General features: G+C 43.8%; 1 protein-coding gene across 2 annotated transcripts in view; it reads right to left on the bottom strand.

Moving 5' to 3' along the window:
* The window catches only part of nbas (NBAS subunit of NRZ tethering complex), a 145435-nt gene that overhangs the window by 9284 nt on the left and 115809 nt on the right, over positions 1-20342 (bottom strand). For both annotated transcript variants that reach the window (XM_034287943.1, XM_034287944.1), the window contains exons 48-51: positions 18896-19111; positions 17626-17828; positions 16686-16775; positions 15735-15918 (exon numbers count right to left, since the gene is read on the bottom strand). In XM_034287943.1, coding sequence (XP_034143834.1) covers positions 15735-15918; positions 16686-16775; positions 17626-17828; positions 18896-19111 — 693 coding nt within the window. The remainder of the gene's footprint in view (positions 1-15734; positions 15919-16685; positions 16776-17625; positions 17829-18895; positions 19112-20342) is intronic.

The raw sequence follows: 20342 nt of genomic DNA, 5'->3' as shown, positions 1-20342 counted from the left end.
GACAGGGTGAGAGAGGGAGAAAGACAGGGTGAGAGAGGGAGAAAGAGAGTGAGAGAGAGGGAGAAAGAGAGTGAGAGAGGGAGAAAGACAGGGTGAGAGAGGAATATGAAGCAATTAATTTCATCTGAGGTTGAGTTTCAATGTGATTTAACAGTTCAAAAAGCAGCTGAACGGTGTGTGTGTGTGTGTGTGTGTGTGTGTGTCTGTGTGAACAGTTCAGAGAACAACTGATTTCAGAGGGGAAATATAAAAATTGTTAAAGCTAAGACAGGGTCCTGTTCTACAGTACATGTGAACATACACACACACACACACACACACACACACACACACACACACACACACACACACGTAGATTCTCAAGTGAGGAGAGGGTCAACTAGTTAACTGGTTACTAGTTGCGATCAATAACTTTGTTTTATATTTGCAATTAATTTAGAACAAGTTGTAGATGTGATTTTCACTTTGACGTTATGGATCATGTTGTAACACAATGAAACGTGGGAGAGTTCAAGGGGGTGAATACTTTTGAGAGCCATCGTACCATCTATTAAGGAAGGGCTTTACAATCCCCGGACAACAGTCGCTGTTGCATTTCAAGGGAAACTGCTTAAAAATACACAACTGAAAAAGATTAATGTTCCGAAGGCTTGCGTCCTAAGGGGGTTTGGGGGTCTGGTTTGGGGGTCAGGGAGTCTGGGGGTGTGGTTTGGGGGTCTGGTTTGGGGGTCAGAGAGTCTGGTTTGGGAGTCTGGGGTTCTGGTTTGGGGGTCAGGGTGTCTGGTTTGGGGATCTGGTCTGGGGGTCAGGGGGTCTGGTTTGGGGGGGTCTGGTTTGGGGAACAACTGCATCCTCAGTCAGAACCAAGCCCACTGTTATTTTACCAGAATCCCTCTACTTACTTTCACCGCTTTCCTTCCCAATAGATCAATCGAAGGGGGGAAAGGTCTAAAAGAAACAACCCTTGTTTTCTCTCACAAACCTTCATTCACCTGTCGATTGATGTCCTAAATCAGCTTCTTTTGGCTGCTGGCCACTGACAGAGTTCCATAAAGCACTGAATGCTATTTAATTGGATGGGTTGAAATTCTTCAGACATGAGGGCTGGGACATTATTATTCTGACGGAATGCTCTATTAAATAGGCATATTTATATGGCAGGTCCACTCACTGCCCCAGAAGCAGATTAACACTCTGGCTGTCTTGACCATCCTCTGTGTTGTGAGTTCATGAATGAACCTTGAAAGCCTGGTGCTGCAGCAGTGTTATTTTAGAGTACAGAAGACTTCTGAGATGGGAACCGATAAAACATTTTATGGAGCATTTCTTCAAAGTGCCGTGAGTAGAACACATTAAATATAAGAACGTCCCAAAGTTGACTCACTCCCAAAAAGCTGCGAGCAGCAGGCTAAAGAACCCACACAGGTCAATACTGTCAGAAAGAAATCCATTAGTATTTCCTTTACGAAGGTCATGGAAAGCTTTATGATGTTAAGATGGTTATTTCAGAACACAAAGGCCGCATCATGCCAATAAAATCTACTTGTTCATGTAGGTCAGTAAAACCACAGTCATCAAACACTCCTTTTACAGCCAGAATATAATGAAATACCAGGCAGTCAGGTAAAACATCTCCTCACAGGCAGTTCCATCCATACTGACATACAGGAGGTGTTGATGAACATGTTGAGCTTTCATTCTGGGTAAAGTTTGTATTTTGGCACAATCTTTTGATTCAGTTGTCAAAAATGGTGTGATTGCAATCGTTAAAATGTGCTGTTTAGAGGCTCACTCTCTCTCTCTCTCACACACACACACACACACACACACACACACAGAAAATGTCATTTTCAGACCAATGCAGCTCTGAGTTTTTCTAACCTAATGAGGCAGTGAGGAATTATCAGTCTGATTGAAATCCACACTACCACTGAAGGTGTCTCTCTGTCCTTCGGTAGTGTCCACCATAGACAGAGAGATTAGGAAAAGATGAGAGAGGAGCGAGCGGTGGGGGGTAAAGGAGAGGGAAAGAAAGCGACTGCATCTCTCTATGACCCCCCCCCCCATGCCTTTTCCTCACACCTGTCTCCCACTCCCCTCCTCCCTCTCCTTTCATTGGAACTCAGTTACGGGATGGATCCACACCAGGGTGGGTCGTTGTGGGTCCTGTACCAACAGGTTTGGATGTGAAGATGTGATGACTTCAAAAAGCAAATTCACTCATTCATTCTACCTCCAGGTGTTAAGCACCATGCAGGCACACACACACACACACACACACACACACACACACACACACAGACACACACAGACACACTCACAGGCATGTGTGTGAAGTCACAGTAGGGATGAATCGATTAACACTGTAGTGCTGTCCACCTTAACCACCCTGCCAAAATGAGGAAAACAGGAGGAAAGAATTAAAGGAAACAAGGAGAGAGAAATAATAGCAGAGAAAGAAAAGGAGGGAAAGAAAAGCAGAGAGAGAGAAGGCTGTTATCCAAGGTGCCGTGGGGGGAATTAATTGATAGAACCTAGCACTTGTCAAGAGGCTGAAATAACTCTTAAAAACACCCTGAGCTGTGGCGAGGGAGGAGGAGAGTGAGATAGAGAGTGAGCGAGTCCGTGTGTTTATTCAACCTCTAACACAAATCCAACTCTGGAGTGTGTGTGTGTGTGTTTGTGAGTGTGTGTGTAGCTGACAGGCCTGTAGGTGACAGGACGAGATGAAGAGCTAACCCAGGGACTGATGGGAGGTGACAGGACGAGATGAAGAGCTAACCCAGGGACTGATGGGAGGTGACAGGAGGCTAAACGGAGGAGAGGAGAGAACAATCTCTACTTCTCCTATGGCGCTCCACACACACACACTAAAGACACTTACACACAGCACACATACAGCACCCACAAGCCACACCCACACAAAAGACACTTACAGCACACGTACAGCACCCACAAGCCACACCCACAAGCCACACCCACACAAAAGACAGCACACATACAGCACCCACAAGCCACACCCACACTAAAGACAGCACACATACAGCACCCACAAGCCACACCCACACAAAAGACACTTACAGCACATGTACAGCACCCACAAACCACACCCACAAGCCACACCCACACAAAAGACAGCACACGTACAGCAGCCACAAGCCACACCCACAGTATTGGAGGAAAAACACAATGAAATTAAATCAATGTACATCCAAAAAAAGTGCACATAATACTGGCAACAAGCAAACACACTTTCTGTCAACCAATTAGTCCATTATTTAACATGTACATAAAAATTTGGCAAACACATTAAAGAATCTGCTGTACCTGGTTGGACCCCAAACCACAGTGAACTGAAGAGTCTCTGCATGATAACCTGCTGCTGTCAGACAGGGAGCAGATCCTCTACTGGAAGAGGAAGGGGTTCATCAGGGACCAGATCCCTGCAGATCTCTGTCAAATTTCAGCTCTGACAGTTAACCCAAAAACTAAAGTTGATAGAAAAGGAAAGAAAAGCAATTCATTCCCCTGAAAGGTATATTAAAGCCAATTAGGATCAATAAAAAAAAAATCCAATCAGTTGTAAATAACTGTCAGTGTGTTACAAGTGCAATGAAAACAAACATAATGCAGAGCAGAAGTGGGCAAATAAAGCTTATTTATTCCACATTCTTAACCAGAAAAGGAGCCAGGCAAGCCAAGTTCAGCCGAAATGTGTGGCCTGCACTGGATTCAAACCACATGAGCCACATGAGAGGCTGTCTCTAGCCACTACGCCATGGAACAGCATGCTTATCTAGTGTCGGCATAGTGTCTTGATATTGGATCATTTAGTCACCCATTAACATCACACAATTTGAATATTTCACTATTTCACCATTAAGCATTGTGTTAAACTGACTAACATTTCTTATTAAGTTTACCTCCACCACAACTGAGCGTAAAGATGAGAGAAAAGTGTAGGCAGCAAAGTTTTTGTCTATCCTGAACAAATCCTAATATCCACCAGAACTGTTTTATTTTAGGCTTTCTATAACATATCTACCGAAGGTTGCAAAGTTTTTGTCAGTCCTGAACAAATCCTAAGGCATAATGTGTTTTGACTCCAATTACACAGAAAAAGCCAAATTGCAACTACCATCTAAAACCAAGTGACATAATAGGCTTCATCATAAAGGCACGAAATGACAAGTGTTGAAAAGAGAAGACCTCCTGCAGCTGGTTCTGAGGCGCAGTCCTCCAACCAAACTAAACCAATAAAACAAACCCAAACTAAACCAATAAAACAAACCCAAACTAAACCAATAAAACAAACCCAAACTAAACACACCCAAACTAGTCACAAAACCCAGGAGACAGTCACAACCTGAGGGGGTTTTGTGCTGTGTGGCTTTTCAGTCATGTTGACACTGGCCTGCGACTATTGCTTGTATTCACTTTCAGGCTCATGACAATGCACTGAGCAGTAACTGTTCATATTACTAACATTTCAATTATTGCTGTTGTCAAATTTCGGGTTTTGGTTTGACACTTCATATGTACAGTGGATATAAAAAATCTACACATCCCTGTGGAAATGGCAAGTTTTTGGAATGTAAAAGAATGAGACAAAGAGAAATCTATAATGTGAACAATTCCACTGAAAAACCTTTGAGGGGGAAAAATGATAAATATAAACCTTACAATAACCTGGTTGCATAAGTGTGCACACCCTCTTATAACTGGGGATGTGGCTGTGTTCAGAATGAACTCATGTGAAATAGAAGTCATTACACACCTGCCATCATTTAAAGTGACTCTGATTAATCACAAATAAAGTTCAGCTGTACTAGTAGGATTTCCCAGACATTTTCTTAGTTGTATCTCAGAGGAAAAGCCATGGTCCGCAGAGAGATCCAAAGCATCAGAGGGATCTCATTGTTGAAAGATATCAGTCAGGAGAAGAGTACAAAGAATTTCCAAAGCATTAGATATACCATGGAACACAGTGAAGACAGTCATTATCAAGTGGAGAAAATATGGCACAACAGAGACATTAGCAAGAACTGGACGTCCCTCCAAAATTTATGAAAAGACGAGAAGAAAACTGGTCAGGGAAGCTTCCAAGAGACCTACAGCAACATTAGAGGAGCTACAGGAATTTCTGGCAAGTACTGGCTGTGTGCTACATGTGACAACAATCTCCTGTATTCTTCATATTGATGGTCTATGGGGTAGGGTGGCAAGACGGAAGCCTTTTCTTACAAAGATAAACATCCAAGCCCGGCTGAAGTTTGCAAAAACAAACATCAAGTCATCCAAAAGCACGTGAAAAAAATTGTTATGGTCTGAAACCAAGGTAGAACTTTTTGCCCATAATTCCAAAAGGTATGTTTGACACAAAAACAACACTGCACATCACCAAAAGAACACAATACCCACAGTGAAGGATGGTGATGGCAGCATCATGCTTTGGGGCTGTTTTTCTTCAGCTGTAACCGGGGCCTTAGTCAGGGTGGAGGGAATTATGAACAGTTCCAAATACCAGGCAATTTTGGCACAAAACCTTCAGGCGTCCGAAAGCTGAAGATGAAGTTCACCTTTGAGCACGACAACGACCCAAAGTTCTGACATGATTATTCTTTGTCTCATTCTTTTACATCACAAGAACCTGGCAGGGGTGTGTAGACATTTTATATCCACTGTACGATGCCTTCAGAAAGTATTCAGAACTCTTTAAACATAATGAATAATTTATCAAATATTTGTCTGCCCTCAATCTAAACACAATATCCAATAATGAAAAAGAAAAAACAGTTTTTTCAAAATTTGCGCCAATTTCAGTCAAAGCAGACGGAGCAAAATAAAGACAGATCCTTGATGAAAATCTGATCCAGAGTGTTCATCAAGGATCTCAGACTGGGGACAAAATGAATCTTTCAGCAAGACATGGATCCAAAACGCAAAGCCAAGACAACACTGGAGTGGCTTCGGTACAAGCCTTTCAATGGCCCAGCCAGAGATCAGACTAGAACCCTATCGAACCTGTGGTGAGACATGAAGATTGCAGGTCCAATGTCAGATCCAATCAGACAGACCTTGAGAGGATATACAAGGAAGAATAGATGAAATTGCCCAAAGCCAGGTCTGCAAATGTCATAGAGGCATACCCAAGAAAGGCTCAAAGTGATCGCTGCCAAAGGCTAGATTAATAAAGTGAATTAATAAGAATTCTAACTAAATTAATAAAGATTCAGTCTATAACAAAACAAAATGTGGAGAAATTGAAAGGGGTCTGAATACCTTCTGAAGGCCTGTGTCCTTTCCTAATGGAATTTATTACTGCAATAAATGATTTTGAATTGGAAAAGAGAAACAGAGACAGAGACTTATATAGATAAAGAAAGACACAGAGAGATAAAAAGAGATGATCCCATTAGAAAGGATGTGAAGTTGAGATGTTTTGGGGGAGGGGCAGAGGAGAGGAGACAAGGAGAGAGGGAGAAGAGGAAAGATTTTGGGGAGGAAGAATGGAGGACAGAAGGATAGGAGAAAAAAAGAAAATGAAAAAAGAAAAGGAGAAAAGACAGTAGTCCTGGAAATATGGAGACAGAAAGAAACAGAGCGAGAGACAGCGTGAAAGAGACTGCGAAAAAGACACAAAGACAGAGACAGAAAGAGCAAGAGGCAGATAGAGAGAGAGGCAGATAGATAGAGAGAGGCAGATAGATAGAGAGAGGCAGATAGAGACAATGCTGGTTATTGTTGTTCTTGATGTCACCTTAAATGGGGCTGCTACCGTGTAGACTCCTTCTTACTTTACCTCTAACTTTGGCAATATGGTTGTAATAACTGTCATGCTAATAAAGCTGAATTGAATTAGAGATAGAGAGAAGCAGATAGTGAGAGAGAGGCATAGAGAGAGAGAGAGGCAGATAGAGAGAGAGAGGCAGATAGAGAGAGAGAGGCAGATAGAGGCAGAGTGAGAGAGAGGCAGAGAGAGAGAGAGAGAGAGGCAGAGAGAGAGAGTGAGAGGCAAAGAGAGAGAGGCAAAGAGAGAGAGGCAGAGAGAGCGAGTAAGCGAGACAGATAGAAGTCACTTGTAACATCTTGACATTGGTCATTCAAATTCAAGAGATTCTCCTAACCAGCGTTAATATTTTAATATTAAACCCATTTGTGTCGCGACACCGCAAACCTCCTGTCCCGGTCCAGCTCATCCATCATCCCTGTACTGAAGAGAAAGACAGCATGTATATTCAGGAGATGTTCCACCTCAGTGTCTCTCCAAGTCTCTCTATCGCTCTCTCTGATGTTCCTCTCTGTCCCCCTCCGTGTTTCTGCCTCCCCCTCTCAAATACATTTTATGGGGTTTATTAGCACAGGGAAACATTTATTTACATTGCTAAAGCAAGTGGAAAATAAGATAAAATGAAAAATAAATAACTAAAGTGGGAGGAAAATAAGTACTATTTACACAAAGGTTTCAAATAGGTTAACTGCATTTCAAATGTCATAGCTATGTCAAGGATTGTAAAAAAATTAGCAAATTGTTGGTGTGAATGAAAAAGGAAAATAATTACAAATATATATTGATTACGTTTATGGTGTAGTTTGAGCTACGCTGGTTGTTTTATCCTTATGAAAACGGGTCACGAATCTTGCCTCTGTGAATAAACATTGCGGTATTTCGCATAAATGCTAAAGAAGTTCATCAATGCCTGATTGGAAACTCTCTGTGTGTCCGTGTGATTGGAGGAGAACATGTCTCTAATCAATATCAGCTCCCTGACTGCTGGCAGCTGCTCCCCCCATAGGTTTCTGCTCCCCCCATAGGTTTCTGCACCCTCCAAAATCTTCAACCAGAAAATGAAAGTTTTTTTGCTATTTTATATAAACACACCTCAGCATTGGAGGTGAGATCATAATTACCAGCTTGCATTTCGCACGCCCTGAAAACCCCCTGACGCTCCTGCTAATGAAAAGGCACCATCCAAGTAAAAAATGGTCATAAATGTTTTGGTGCTTTCGTTTTGTTTGATACATCACAATCCTCCCAGAGGGGAGCCTTATGTTGGGGACCGTAAAAGGCCACAATACAACACAACGCCACGGATGTCTCATGGTCTGTGGGAGTGGTACAGCCAGAGGCAGGAAAGCCAACCGCCGACACCAGAGAAATGAATGGTAACCGGCCTCACAACAGCAGACCTGATGTGACCACGTCGAACCGGGGTCCCTGTATCTGGCTTTTTCCACCTCCATCAACACGATTCAGCAGGATATTGCACAGACCCATGTCACAAGGATCTGTAAACAACACTGAAATGCTGGAAATTATTCTAGTTCTTGATCTGCGCCGTCGGTAGATGAGTCCCCTGGTGAGCAGGCTTGGCAATCTCCGGATCAAAGGTACCTGTGACCACCAGATGTGTATTTCCAGTCATGTGACATCCATAGACCAGGGACTAATCTCATTATTTTCAATCATTTCAGTTGACTGATTTCCTTATCAGAACTGTAACTCTGTAAACACTGAGTTATCTGAATATCATTAGAACTTTTTGAAGATTTCTCTATTCATTCATCAAGTTCCGTGTTGACAGGGATGTCTGTGAGTGGACGGCCAAAAGGAAATGTGTTTGAAGCGATTTTGACAATCAGAACATAATTACTGGTTGTGTCTCACTATGGAGTGATACTGTGATACGACAATATGACAAATCTTTACTGGGACTCGCAGCAACCGGAGATCAAACTAAACTAATAAGGATTCTCCAACCAACGTCAATTATTAGACCCATAAAAGAATATCTGTGCTTGTTTGTCAGGCCCATACAGGCATGAAACTGAAACCGTGTTTCCATCCAGGCGCTAACATACATGTAATACTGGTGTTTAATGTGGAGATGCTTTCATGGCTAAATATTTCCAGCTTCTCGTAAATTTCACAGAGTTTTATCTAGCGCTTCAATATGGAGCACAAAATCACCTTGGGAGAGCAACATTTATATTTTATTTAAATGTTCAACATTCTTAGAAAGAGTCCAGCAATTTTTTCCAAAGTACACATTTTGCATATTTACGGTTATTCCCCTAAACTCAAAAGCGACTCCTTGTCTAGTAGAGTAAAGTGAACACATCCTTGGGGTCAGATTCAGTCTGATCCTAGTGAATACACCCTTGGTGTCAGATTCAGTCTGATCCTAGTGAATACACCCTTGGTGTCAGATTCAGTCTGATCCTAGTGAATACACCCTTGGTGTCAGATTCAGTCTGATCCTAGTGAATACACCCTTGGTGTCAGATTCAGTCTGATCCTAGTAAATACACCCTTGGTGTCAGATTCAGTCTGATCCTAGTAAATACACCCTTGGTGTCTGATTCAGTCTGATCCTAGTAAATACACCCATGCTGTCAGATTCAGTCTGATCCTAGTGAATACACCCTTGGTGTCAGATTCAGTCTGATCCTAGTGAATACACCCTTGGTGCCAGATTCAGTCTGATCCTAGTGAATACACCCTTGGTGCCAGATTCAGTCTGATCCTAGTGAATACACCCTTGGTGTCAGATTCAGTCTGATCCTAGTGAATACACCCTTGGTGTTAGATTCAGTCTGATCCTAGTGAATACACCCTGGGTGTCAGATTCAGTCTGATCCTAGTGAATACACCCTTGGTGTCAGATTCAGTCTGATCCTAGTGAATACGCCCTTGGTGTCATGTGCAGCTTCTCTATCTCTCACACTGCTTCTGTCTCCCTTCCTCTCCCAATCGCTCTTTATTCTCTCTGCATCCCACTCCACCTCCCTGTCTCTTGCTCTCCTTCTCTTTCTCTGTCTGTCATTCTCATCCTGTCTCTCTCTGCCTCCCTTTTCTCTCTGCCTCCACTTCTTCCTCCCCATTTCTGTGTCTACCACATTTCAGTAATATTCCATCCACTTACTGAGCATCAGTATTCATTGCAGATGTAATGTGCATCTGTCTGTCTGTCACTGTGTGTGCGCACGCATGCTCGTCTGTGTGTGTGCGCACTCATGCACGTCTGTGTGTGTGCGCACGCATGCTCGTCTGTGTGTGTGCACAACCATTTGTGCTGAGTGGTCAGCACAATCCAACTGTCTGCACCAAGACAGCACGCCACAGAGACAGCACGCCACAGAGACAGCACGCCACAGAGACAGCACGCCACAGAGACAGCACGCCACAGAGACAGCACGCCACAGAGACAGCACGCCACAGAGACAGCACGCCACAGAGTCAGCACGCCACCGAGACCGCAAGCCACCGAGACAGCAAGCCACAGAGACAGCAAGCCACAGAGACAGCAAGCCACAGAGACAGCACACACTGTTGACGTTGAGATAGTTTTTTGCAGGTGAAATTTAATAAAGCTGCTAGTTGATGACCTGTCAGGCATCTGTTTCTCAAACTAGACACTAATGTATTAGTTTTTTTCCTCAGTTGGGCTCCGGGGACTCCCACTCCTCTTTCTATTCTGGTTTGTTCTGTTCTATGAAGGGAGTAGTACACAGCATTGTACAATTTCTTGCATGGAATAGTCTTCATTTCTCAGAACAAGAACAGACTGATGAGTTTCAGAAGAAAGTTCTTTGTTTCTGGACATTTTGAGCATGCAATTGAACTCACAATTGCTAATGCTCCAGACACTCAACTAGTCTAAAGGCCAGTATTATTGCTTCTTTAATCAGCAGAACATTTTCCAGCTGTGCTAACATAATTACAAAAGGGTTTTGCAAATTGCAAAAGGGTTTAATGATCAATTAGCCTTTTAAAATTATAAACTTAAATTAGCAAACACAATGTGCCATTGGAAAACAGGAGTGAGATGGTTGCTGATAATGGGCCTCTGTACGCCTACATAGATATTCCATTGAAAATCATCCATTTCCAGCTACAGTAGTCATTTACAACATTACCAATGTCTACATTGTATTGCTGATCAAATTTGTTATTCTAATTGACACATTTGTTTGCTTTTCTTTCGAAAACAAATACATTTTCTAAGTGTCCGTAAACTTTTGAACAATAGGGTATGAACCAGTTAACATGACAGAGAGAAATGCTGTGTGAAGGAACGAAGACCGAGAGAGAAGGAGAGACAGAGGAGTGAGGGGAGGAGGGAGACAGAGGAGTGAGGGGAGGAGGGAGACAGAGGAGTGAGGGGAGGAGGGAGACAGAGGAGTGAGGGGAGGAGGGAGACAGAGGAGTGAGGCGAGGAGGGAGACAGAGGAGTGAGGGGAGGTGGGAGACAGAGGAGTGAGGGGAGGAGGGAGACAGAGGAGTGAGGGGAGGAGGGAGACAGAGGAGTGAGGCGAGGAGGGAGAAGAGGGACAACATACAGAGGAAGGGAGGTGTATACTACGCAAGATTTTGTGTGTGTGTGTGTGTGTGTGAGAAAAACAGAATTGTGTTTTAGTAGAAATGGGTGTGATACATTCTGTGTGTCTCCATGAATCAGAATGAAGTGTGTGTGCATTTTGTATGTTTGTGTGTACAATAATGTTGCATTAATCCACATGGAGGAGCCAATCACATGAATCCACATGGAGGAGCCAGTCACATGAATCCACATGGAGGAGCCAGTCACATGAATCCACATGGAGGAGCCAGTCACATGAATCCACATGGAGGAGCCAGTCACATGAATCCACATGGAAGAGCCAGTCACATGAATCCACATGGAGGAGCCAGTCACATGAATCCACATGGAGGAGCCAGTCACATGAATCCACATGGAGGAGCCAGTCACATGAATCCACATGGAGGAGCCAGTCACATGAATCCACATGGAGGAGCCAGTCACATGAATCCACATGGAGGAGCCAGTCACATGAATCCACATGGAGGAGCCAGTCACATGAATCCACATGGAGGAGCCAGTCACATGAATCCACATGGAGGAGCCAGTCACATGAATCCACGTGGCTTCAGGTTAGGTTTTGGTTCACATTTAGTTTAAGAATTGGTTTAGTTTTAGAATTGGTTAGCAGTTCGATTTTGGCTTGGTAGTAATGGTTAAGGTTAGGTTTTGGTTAACTGTTGGTTTTAGTGTTAAGGTTAGGTTTTGGCTAGCAGTTATCATTATCATAAATTCCACCTGGTAATCTTTGTGATTCAGTTATATGTCATGATCCACTAAAACAGCATGTTCCTACTATTTGGGGATTAGGGTAGGAAAATGGTATATCCACAACAATATTACAACTGTTGGGGTGTGTGTGCACAGCTGAGGTAATTAGAATGCGTATTGTAAAGTGGTTGGTTTGGTTAGGTTTAATATTTAGAGGTTTATGTTACGTTATAATGAGGGAGATGTAGATGTGTGGTCCTTTAAAATGGAGGTAGATTATTAGGAGGTTTATGGTGTTTCATGATGTAGGTTTTTAGGTGAACTATAGTATTTTGCAACAAGGTCAATTATTATGTTTCTGGTATTAAATAACAATGTCAATTATGGGGATGACGCACTGCAACTCCCTCCACTGCTTGGTCCCTGCTCTCTCCAACAGCCAGACCCTGTCAGACACTAACTTCTCTCTCCCACTGTCTAAAACATTATTTTTTCACACAAATCTGCCTCTTCAATCCTGCTCTCTTCCCTCTCCACAGCCTATGATTCTCAGCCTCCCCTTCCATCCAGGGCACTCGGCCCTCTCCGACAGTTCTGGGGCTGATTGACAAACTCATAGCTCACTGAACAGGGCTGCGGGCAGCTGAGCAAAAATTGAGATACAGGAAACTTCCTTACACTCTCTCGGCATACCTTCTATTCCATTCAAACTGCTGCCTTCTGTTCCGTCACAATTTTTTTACATTTCTTCCACTAACCCCAGGAAGCTTCATGCCAGTTTCAAACTCTCTTCTCACTCATTCAACTCCATATTCTGTCTAAGCAGATTACTTTGTCAAAACTTAGAAAAGGTTTTTAACAGATGTCGCTAAAAAATGTAATAAAATTAAAGATTTTTTTTAAATATCACGATTATCGTCAATACAGGCATATTTCATAACTGGGTAGATTATTAGGAGGTTTATGGTATTTTGTAACAAACATGATAGATTATTACAAGGTTTATGGTATTTTATAACAAACATGATAGATTATTACAAGGTTTATGGTATTTTATAACAAACATGGTAGATTATTAGGAGGTATATGTTATTTTATATGACTGTAGAGTCTTATTTTGTTTCTCCATCAACAGACAGGATTGACATTTCGTCGCCTTTCTGTCTCCTCAACTAAGTCACAAAATCCATTCCTCGCGGCCCTCATCCATCCATCTATCCCATCACCCCCCCCCCTACCCTCTATCCCTTCGGTGCCCAACTGCCCAAATGTCAGGATTTGAATAGGACTCATTAATACTCAACATCAAGGCTATATGTGTGTGTGTGTGTGCGTGTGTGGATGTGTGTATGTCCCCAAAAAGATAGTAGAACCTCACAATTGGGTCTCCACAGGGCTTTTAAACAGGTTCCCACTCCAGCTCAGGAGTACCTGGTTTGTGGGGCCCGTTGCTGTCCCTGTCCTTATCCATCTGGTCATACTTCTGACCTAGTCTAAATTTAAATAGACTCTGGATTTAGACTAGATAAATGTATTAATCATTCCAATTGGACTCTTAATATCTCACCGGGCACAGCCAGAAGAGGACTGGTCACCCCTCTGAGCCTGGGTCCTCTCTAGGTTTCTTCCTAAAATTCAGCCTTCTTAGGGAGTTTTTCCTAGCCACTGAAATTCAAAACTACTGTTGTTTGCTCCTTGGGGTTTAAGGCCGGGTGTCTCTGTAAAAGCACTTTGTGACAACTACTGTTGTAAAAAGGGTTTATAAATACATTTGTTCGATTGATTGATTTGGAGTAAAATAGTACAACTGGACAGTGTTAGAACTGGGCTTACTTTTAGGTTTAGCCATTAACAGTTTTAGGATTTGAGATAGATTGAGGAAACTTGGATTTCTGGGTTCCCAGTCCCACACAAGGATAGAAAACCCCAGATTAAACACAGATTACACTAGAAACCACAGCTACACCACCTGCTCTCTCTAGCTCTGGGTGTTTCTTTCCCATAGTCCATGAGGATCTGGCCGTGGTAGCGGCGGTCGCCGTGGTAGCGTTGGTAGCCGTGCCGTGTTAGCGGAGGCCCCACCTCACTACTCAATTCGTCTAGTGTTTATTTGCTACGTTGTCTTTTGAATTCCTGGCTGTGGACGTAACCCATTCAAGGTGAACACTGTTGTCATCCACCATTCTCCAGGTGACCCACAATAAAGTCGACACCTTGATGAGCTCATTTCCTGATGATGGCTCGTCGCTCATTTAACGAGTACAACCCCCTCAGGTAGTTTCAAATGGCACCTCCAGATACTCCATCTTTGATCACTACCTTGTCGTCTTTCCTCATCATCTGTCCCCCACTGCACCTGTCTCATCTCCCCTACCCGTTAAAGGGTTTGTTTCTGCGTCTGTTAGTTGCGCGTGTTTGTTTAAACTCACGTTTTGCCTTTGAACAAATCCAACAGCACGGTTCTGATGTTTCCAACGAAACCACGTGGCAACCAACAAGAAAAGATAGAAAATTGGAGAGATGAACGGATGGAGAAAGAAAAAGGCAAATAAATCTTCTCAGATTGGGGTCTTCAAGTTGTCATAGGGAGGCTGTCTGGCATAGCAGGCTAGGGAGAGACTGAGAGACTGAGTGTGTGTGTGTGTGTGTGTCATTGCTAGCTGAAGGGCCATTTCAGAGTGGTACTGATTAGTTTGGGGACCTGGGGGGGCAGAGCGACAATACTAACACCTCCCCCCACACCGCCCTCTCCCCTCGTCATCTGTTGCTCCCTCAAGCCATGCTCCACTCACTCCCCTCATGTCTCACTCAACACCACCACACAGAAGAAGAAATTAAGAAAGAATATTGGAACAAATGCTCAGTGAAAAAGGGAGAATTCCCCTGAACACTGAACACGGCTGCGGGGTGAAAGACGTCTTTTGCAGTACTTCATATCAGAGCGATCCACGCTGGGTAAAAAAACAAAACAAGATTCATTAACTGATTATGGAGATCTAGGGGTTCACAAGAGCTGACTGTCAGTGTGTGTGTGTGTGTGTGTGTGTGTCAGATGTGTTTCTTTGTTAGTAAGAAAGGCTAACAGCTATAAAAAATAAAATAATGAACTGAGGAATGTTTCTTGGTTTTAACAAAGAGCTTCAGATCAGCATGACATGTATAGTATACGGTCCACTCTGAACCAGAGGTTAACCATCACCCTACCAGGTCCGGATTGTTTTTCTTTTCTAGCCATTACCCTACGAGCTCTGGAGACCGCTGCTTCTCTGTTCTACCTCATTATTGCACCAATCTGGATTAAATCGGGAACCGTCTTGGAGGTCCAGATTTTAAAGTGGAGGCCTAAAAAGCCTCGACAGTGACCCAGATTCCTGCTGAAACTCTCCATACAGTAAACGAAAACAAAACGCACCACTCTCTCGCATGCACACACACACAAACAAACACACACACGCATGAGCGCAGACACACACCTCTCGCACACACCTTTCTCACGCACACACATCGCTCTCACACACACAGAGAAGCTTTTCCACTAAAAGTATGAAATCATTGTTTAACAGCTTGCTATATTAGTGTCACTGACCACTGACACCAGGTCTTCTCAGGCACTGAGTGTCTGTTTGTTCAGGAGTGTGTTTTCGTGCGCGCGCGCGTTACCTGTGTATTTTTCAGCACGGCTTGGGTTCTGTAAAGCAGCAGTAGACGGACATCACTGTCTCGCAGACTGAAGTTGTTCTCCAGGATCTGGAGAACCTCGATGCGGGGCCGTACCGCTAGAGAACTGTCGCCACAGAACGGCCGTAACCACGCCAACAAATCATCAGAACCAACCACAGATTCCCTGTGGGAGTGAGACAGAGGACGAAGTCACCCAGCAACCACGTACACCGGAAATGACAACTGTGTGAAAGTGTTTGTGTGTGTTTGTGTGTCTATGTGTGTGTTTGTGGGCGTGCGTGCTTAGGGTAAACATTTGGATTACACGTAAGTTTTAGGATATTTCTTTTTTTTTATGGTAATAAATTTTTTACCCATGAATGTCCTCAAAGGCACAGTAAAACAGGTAATTGTGTAGTAGTAATTGTCTGTGTGTTAGTATGTGTGTGTTTGTCTGCATGTGTGTGTTAGTATTGGTGTGTTTTTGTCTGTGTGTCTGTTAGTATTGGAGTGTTTTTGTCTGTGTGTCTGTTAGTATTGGTGTGTTTTTGTCTGTGTGTCTGTTAGTATTGGAGTGTTTTTGTCTGTGTGTCTGTTAGTATTGGAGTGTTTTTGTCTGTGTGTCTGTTAGTATTGGTGTGTTTTTGTCTGTGTGTCTGTTAGTATTGGAGTGTTTTTGTCTGTGTGTCTGTTAGTATTGGTGTGTTTTTGTCTGTGTGTCTGTTAGTATTGGAGTGTTTTTGTCTGTGTGTCTGTTAGTATTGGTGTGTTTTTGTCTGTGTGTCTGTTAGTATTGGTGTGTTTTTGTCTGTGTGTCTGTTAGTATTGGTGTGTTTTTGTCTGTGTGTCTGTTAGTATTGGTGTGTTTTTGTCTGTGTGTCTGTTAGTATTGGTGTGTTTTTGTCTGTGTGTCTGTTAGTATTGGTGTGTTTTTGTCTGTGCTCGTCTCACCCGCTCTGAACATTGTTGTGCACGGCTGTGACAATCGCCTCCAAAACCCTGAGGGGTTCTGGGTAATCCTTCAGTGCCTCTTCGTCTCCACTGGCAACCAGAACATACATACATGCTTCAGGTCAGACAGATGATCATACTACTATCTGTGTGTGTCTGTGCGCACTTCAGCAGGTTCAGTACAGCACTTTCTGGCTTTGCAGTGGAGGAATTGTGTGTGTGTGTGTGTGTGTGTGTGTGTGTGTGTATGTGTTTGTTTGTGTCGCCAGAGGAGGCCCATTCTTCACAACGACAGAGAAGAAAAACGTAATTTCCCCTGACTCAACTCCACTCTGCTACAAAACACACACATACACACACACCCAGAAACACTCACACATATACACACACACACACACACACACACACACACACACACACACACACACACATACAAACACACACACACACACACACACACAAACACACACCCAAACACACCCAGAAACAATAAAATGAAACTTTTAAAAAACAATAAAGCTAACCTTAACCTTAGCAAGCAGTTGCTTATCAACAGATTGGTTGATGAAAGTTTGTTGTCAGTATTTTTATCTATAGAACATCAAAAGACGAAAATGGGGTCTCAAAGTAAAGTGTAACAAACAATACGCTACCGATAGTCCCAAAAAACATGCTTGTAAATGTTGACAGCAGCGGCTGAACGAAGTCTGAGGTGTTCAGAAATACTCTGCTGAAGTAAAAGCAAATGACTGCCAACTCATTGGACAGCATTTCATCCTACAGCAAGATCGTTACCCCAGACACACTAACAACCAGGAATATTTTCAGGGCCAATACATGTTAGTCAAGACAATCTCCAGATTTGAATCCAACTGAACATGCCTTTAATTTCCTTCACTGTCTTCAGAGAGGGAGGAGATATAAGGAGAACTGTGTGTACCTGAGGGCGGAGACTATTTTCCCTACAGCCACCTGAAGAATGGAATTGATTGACAGGTCCAGGTCACCCACGGCGACCCGCAACAGAGCTCCAATTCGGTCCAGCGGCTCCCCATCTGTTGCCATGGTGACGGCCAGCGCCTGGACCTGGGAGCGGTCCGAACGGGACAGGTCATAAGCACGGCCATAGGCCTGCAGACGACCCTGAGAGAGGAAGCGAGAGATGGAGATGAGGGAGATTGTGTGTGTGACTGAGTGTGTGATTGTGTGTATGATTGAGAGTGGGAATGTGTGTGTGACGAGGGTGTGTGAATGTGTGTGTGATTGTGTGTGTGACTGAGTGTGTTGAGTGTAGATCAGGGTTGAGGAGGGACTTAGTTCTGAAGAAGATTGAGGATGAGGAGGGACTTAGTTGTTAGGTAGATCTGGGATGAGGAGGGACTTAGTTATGATGTAGATCTGGGTTGAGGAGGGACTTAGTTGTGATGTAGATCTGGGTTGAGGAGGGACTTAGTTATGATGTAGATCTGGGTTGAGGAGGGACTTTAGTTGTGATGTAGATCAGGGATGAGGAGGGACTTAGTTATGATGTAGATCTGGGTTGAGGAGGGACTTAGTTATGATGTAGATCTGGGTTGAGGATGGACTTAGTTATGATGTAGATCTGGGTTGAGGAGGGACTTAGTTGTGATGTAGATCTGGGTTGAGGAGGGACTTTAGTTGTGATGTAGATCTGGGTTGAGGAGGGACTTTAGTTGTGATGTAGATCAGGGATGAGGAGGGACTTAGTTATGATGTAGATCAGGGATGAGGAGGGACTTAGTTATGATGTAGATCAGAGATGAGGAGTGACTTAGTTATGATGTAGATCTGGGTTGAGGAGGGACTGAGTTATGATGTAGATCAGGGTTGAGGAGGGACTGAGTTATGATGTAGATCAGGGTTGAGGAGGGACTGAGTTATGATGTAGATCAGGGATGAGGAGGGACTGAGTTATGATGTAGATCAGGGATGAGGAGGGACTTAGTTATGATGTAGATCAGGGATGAGGAGGGACTTAGTTATGATGTAGATCAGGGATGATGAGGGACTTAGTTATGATGTAGATCAGGGTTGAGGAGGGACTTAATTCTGAGGCAATTCAGTGTGTGTTCAGTGTAACAGTGAATGTCAAAGTAGAAACAACAGGATCAGACTGGGGGAGGGGGGATTCAATGAAAGGGGAGGAGTTGGATGAAGGGGGAAGTGTTTGGGGGCAGTTGATTTGTAACCTGGTTGCTGCCTTTCAATGACTGGATGAAGGCGTCACCAAGCGAGTCCAGGTGGGCCAGGGACTGTTGCAGGTGAGAGAGGGCATCATCGAAGCCAATGGCAGAGCTTCCGTCATGTTCCCCGATGGCCCCACCCCTTTTCTTTGTCTTCTCTCCCAGCTGGCGCAGAGCCTTCATCGCCCTCTTCATCACCTCCGAACGAACACCAACACTTAGCTAGGAGACAGGTTTTCACATCTATTATATCTGGCTTGTTCCCCACTGCCTTTGGCAATGTAAACAGATGTTTTCCATGCCAATGAAGCTCTTTACATCTCATTGAATTAAAAGATGGGTAACACACATATGCACTTCCTTACTGTGTTCTTTTCTCTCCCCCGTGTTGGATGAGAATTGGAAACACAAATAGAGTTGGATAAAAGGTAACTAGGCTCTCTAAAATAACTGTTCACGCCAAATCAAACTCCAAATCTTGAGTGAAGAGGGACACATGAAGGTCTTTGTCTGGGGGGCTGTAACCTGGCTCCACTGTGACACTGTACCCTGGGCTTCAGTTTGTACCCCCCCCCCCGCCCATATTTCCCACTTTCACTTCTCTGTGAAGAGCATAAAATGCCACAAAAAAGCAATGAGTCTATAAAAAATGTAGTAATGAAATAGAATCAGAACAAGCACCCGAACAAAGTGCACCCCCTCCAAGGATTCATGACCAGGGTCACCTGTGTTGCCATAATCCAGCACCCCTGAGAAATGAAAGATGAAAAGGCACAGAATAATTACAGACAAAACCTCTTTCGGGAAAAGGATGAGACCACATTAGACACCACATTTCCCACAAAGCCCATCCCCAGGCAATCCTATGCTAGGCCCCGGGCGGCTGCAGTGAACGGGACAATCAGAACTGTGGACGATGGGGACACCAGCAAAGCCTTGGTCAATTGTGCAACACCCATGAACAGTAACGGAGAGGTGACACCTCTGGGGGGGGGGGGGGGATGTGTGGGACAGAAGTCAGCGTGTTGTTATTAATTAGACGGAAAGAGGAAAAAAAGGTGGAGCTGGAATAGCAGGTAAACAAAGACCAAGACAACCGTCTGAAGAGGGGAGGGAGGAAGAACGACGAGCGGTCCCTCTCCCAGCGGACCGCTCCCTCTCCCAGCGGACCGCGCCCTCTCCCAGCGGACCGCGCCCTCTCCCATCAGTCTCCTTGATGACCCTCTTAACTCTGGGTCCCAAACACCAAGCAGCCATAGTCCTGCTAACAGAGGCCCTTTACAACCAAATATAGGTTATCTCCTACAGTATTACAAAAGTGCATCTCCGATTATACCTGAGAATTATCAACATTTGTAAAAGAGATGTTAAATTCCACAACCACCTAAAGGTAAATTATATTCAAACCTTCCATAACAAAGCCCTCATCTACAGAGAGATTAATCTAGACAAG

Source organism: Esox lucius, chromosome 18, assembly GCF_011004845.1.
Source record: "Esox lucius isolate fEsoLuc1 chromosome 18, fEsoLuc1.pri, whole genome shotgun sequence".
NCBI lineage: Eukaryota > Metazoa > Chordata > Actinopteri > Esociformes > Esocidae > Esox > Esox lucius.
This window is presented reverse-complemented; position numbering and strand designations above follow the sequence as displayed.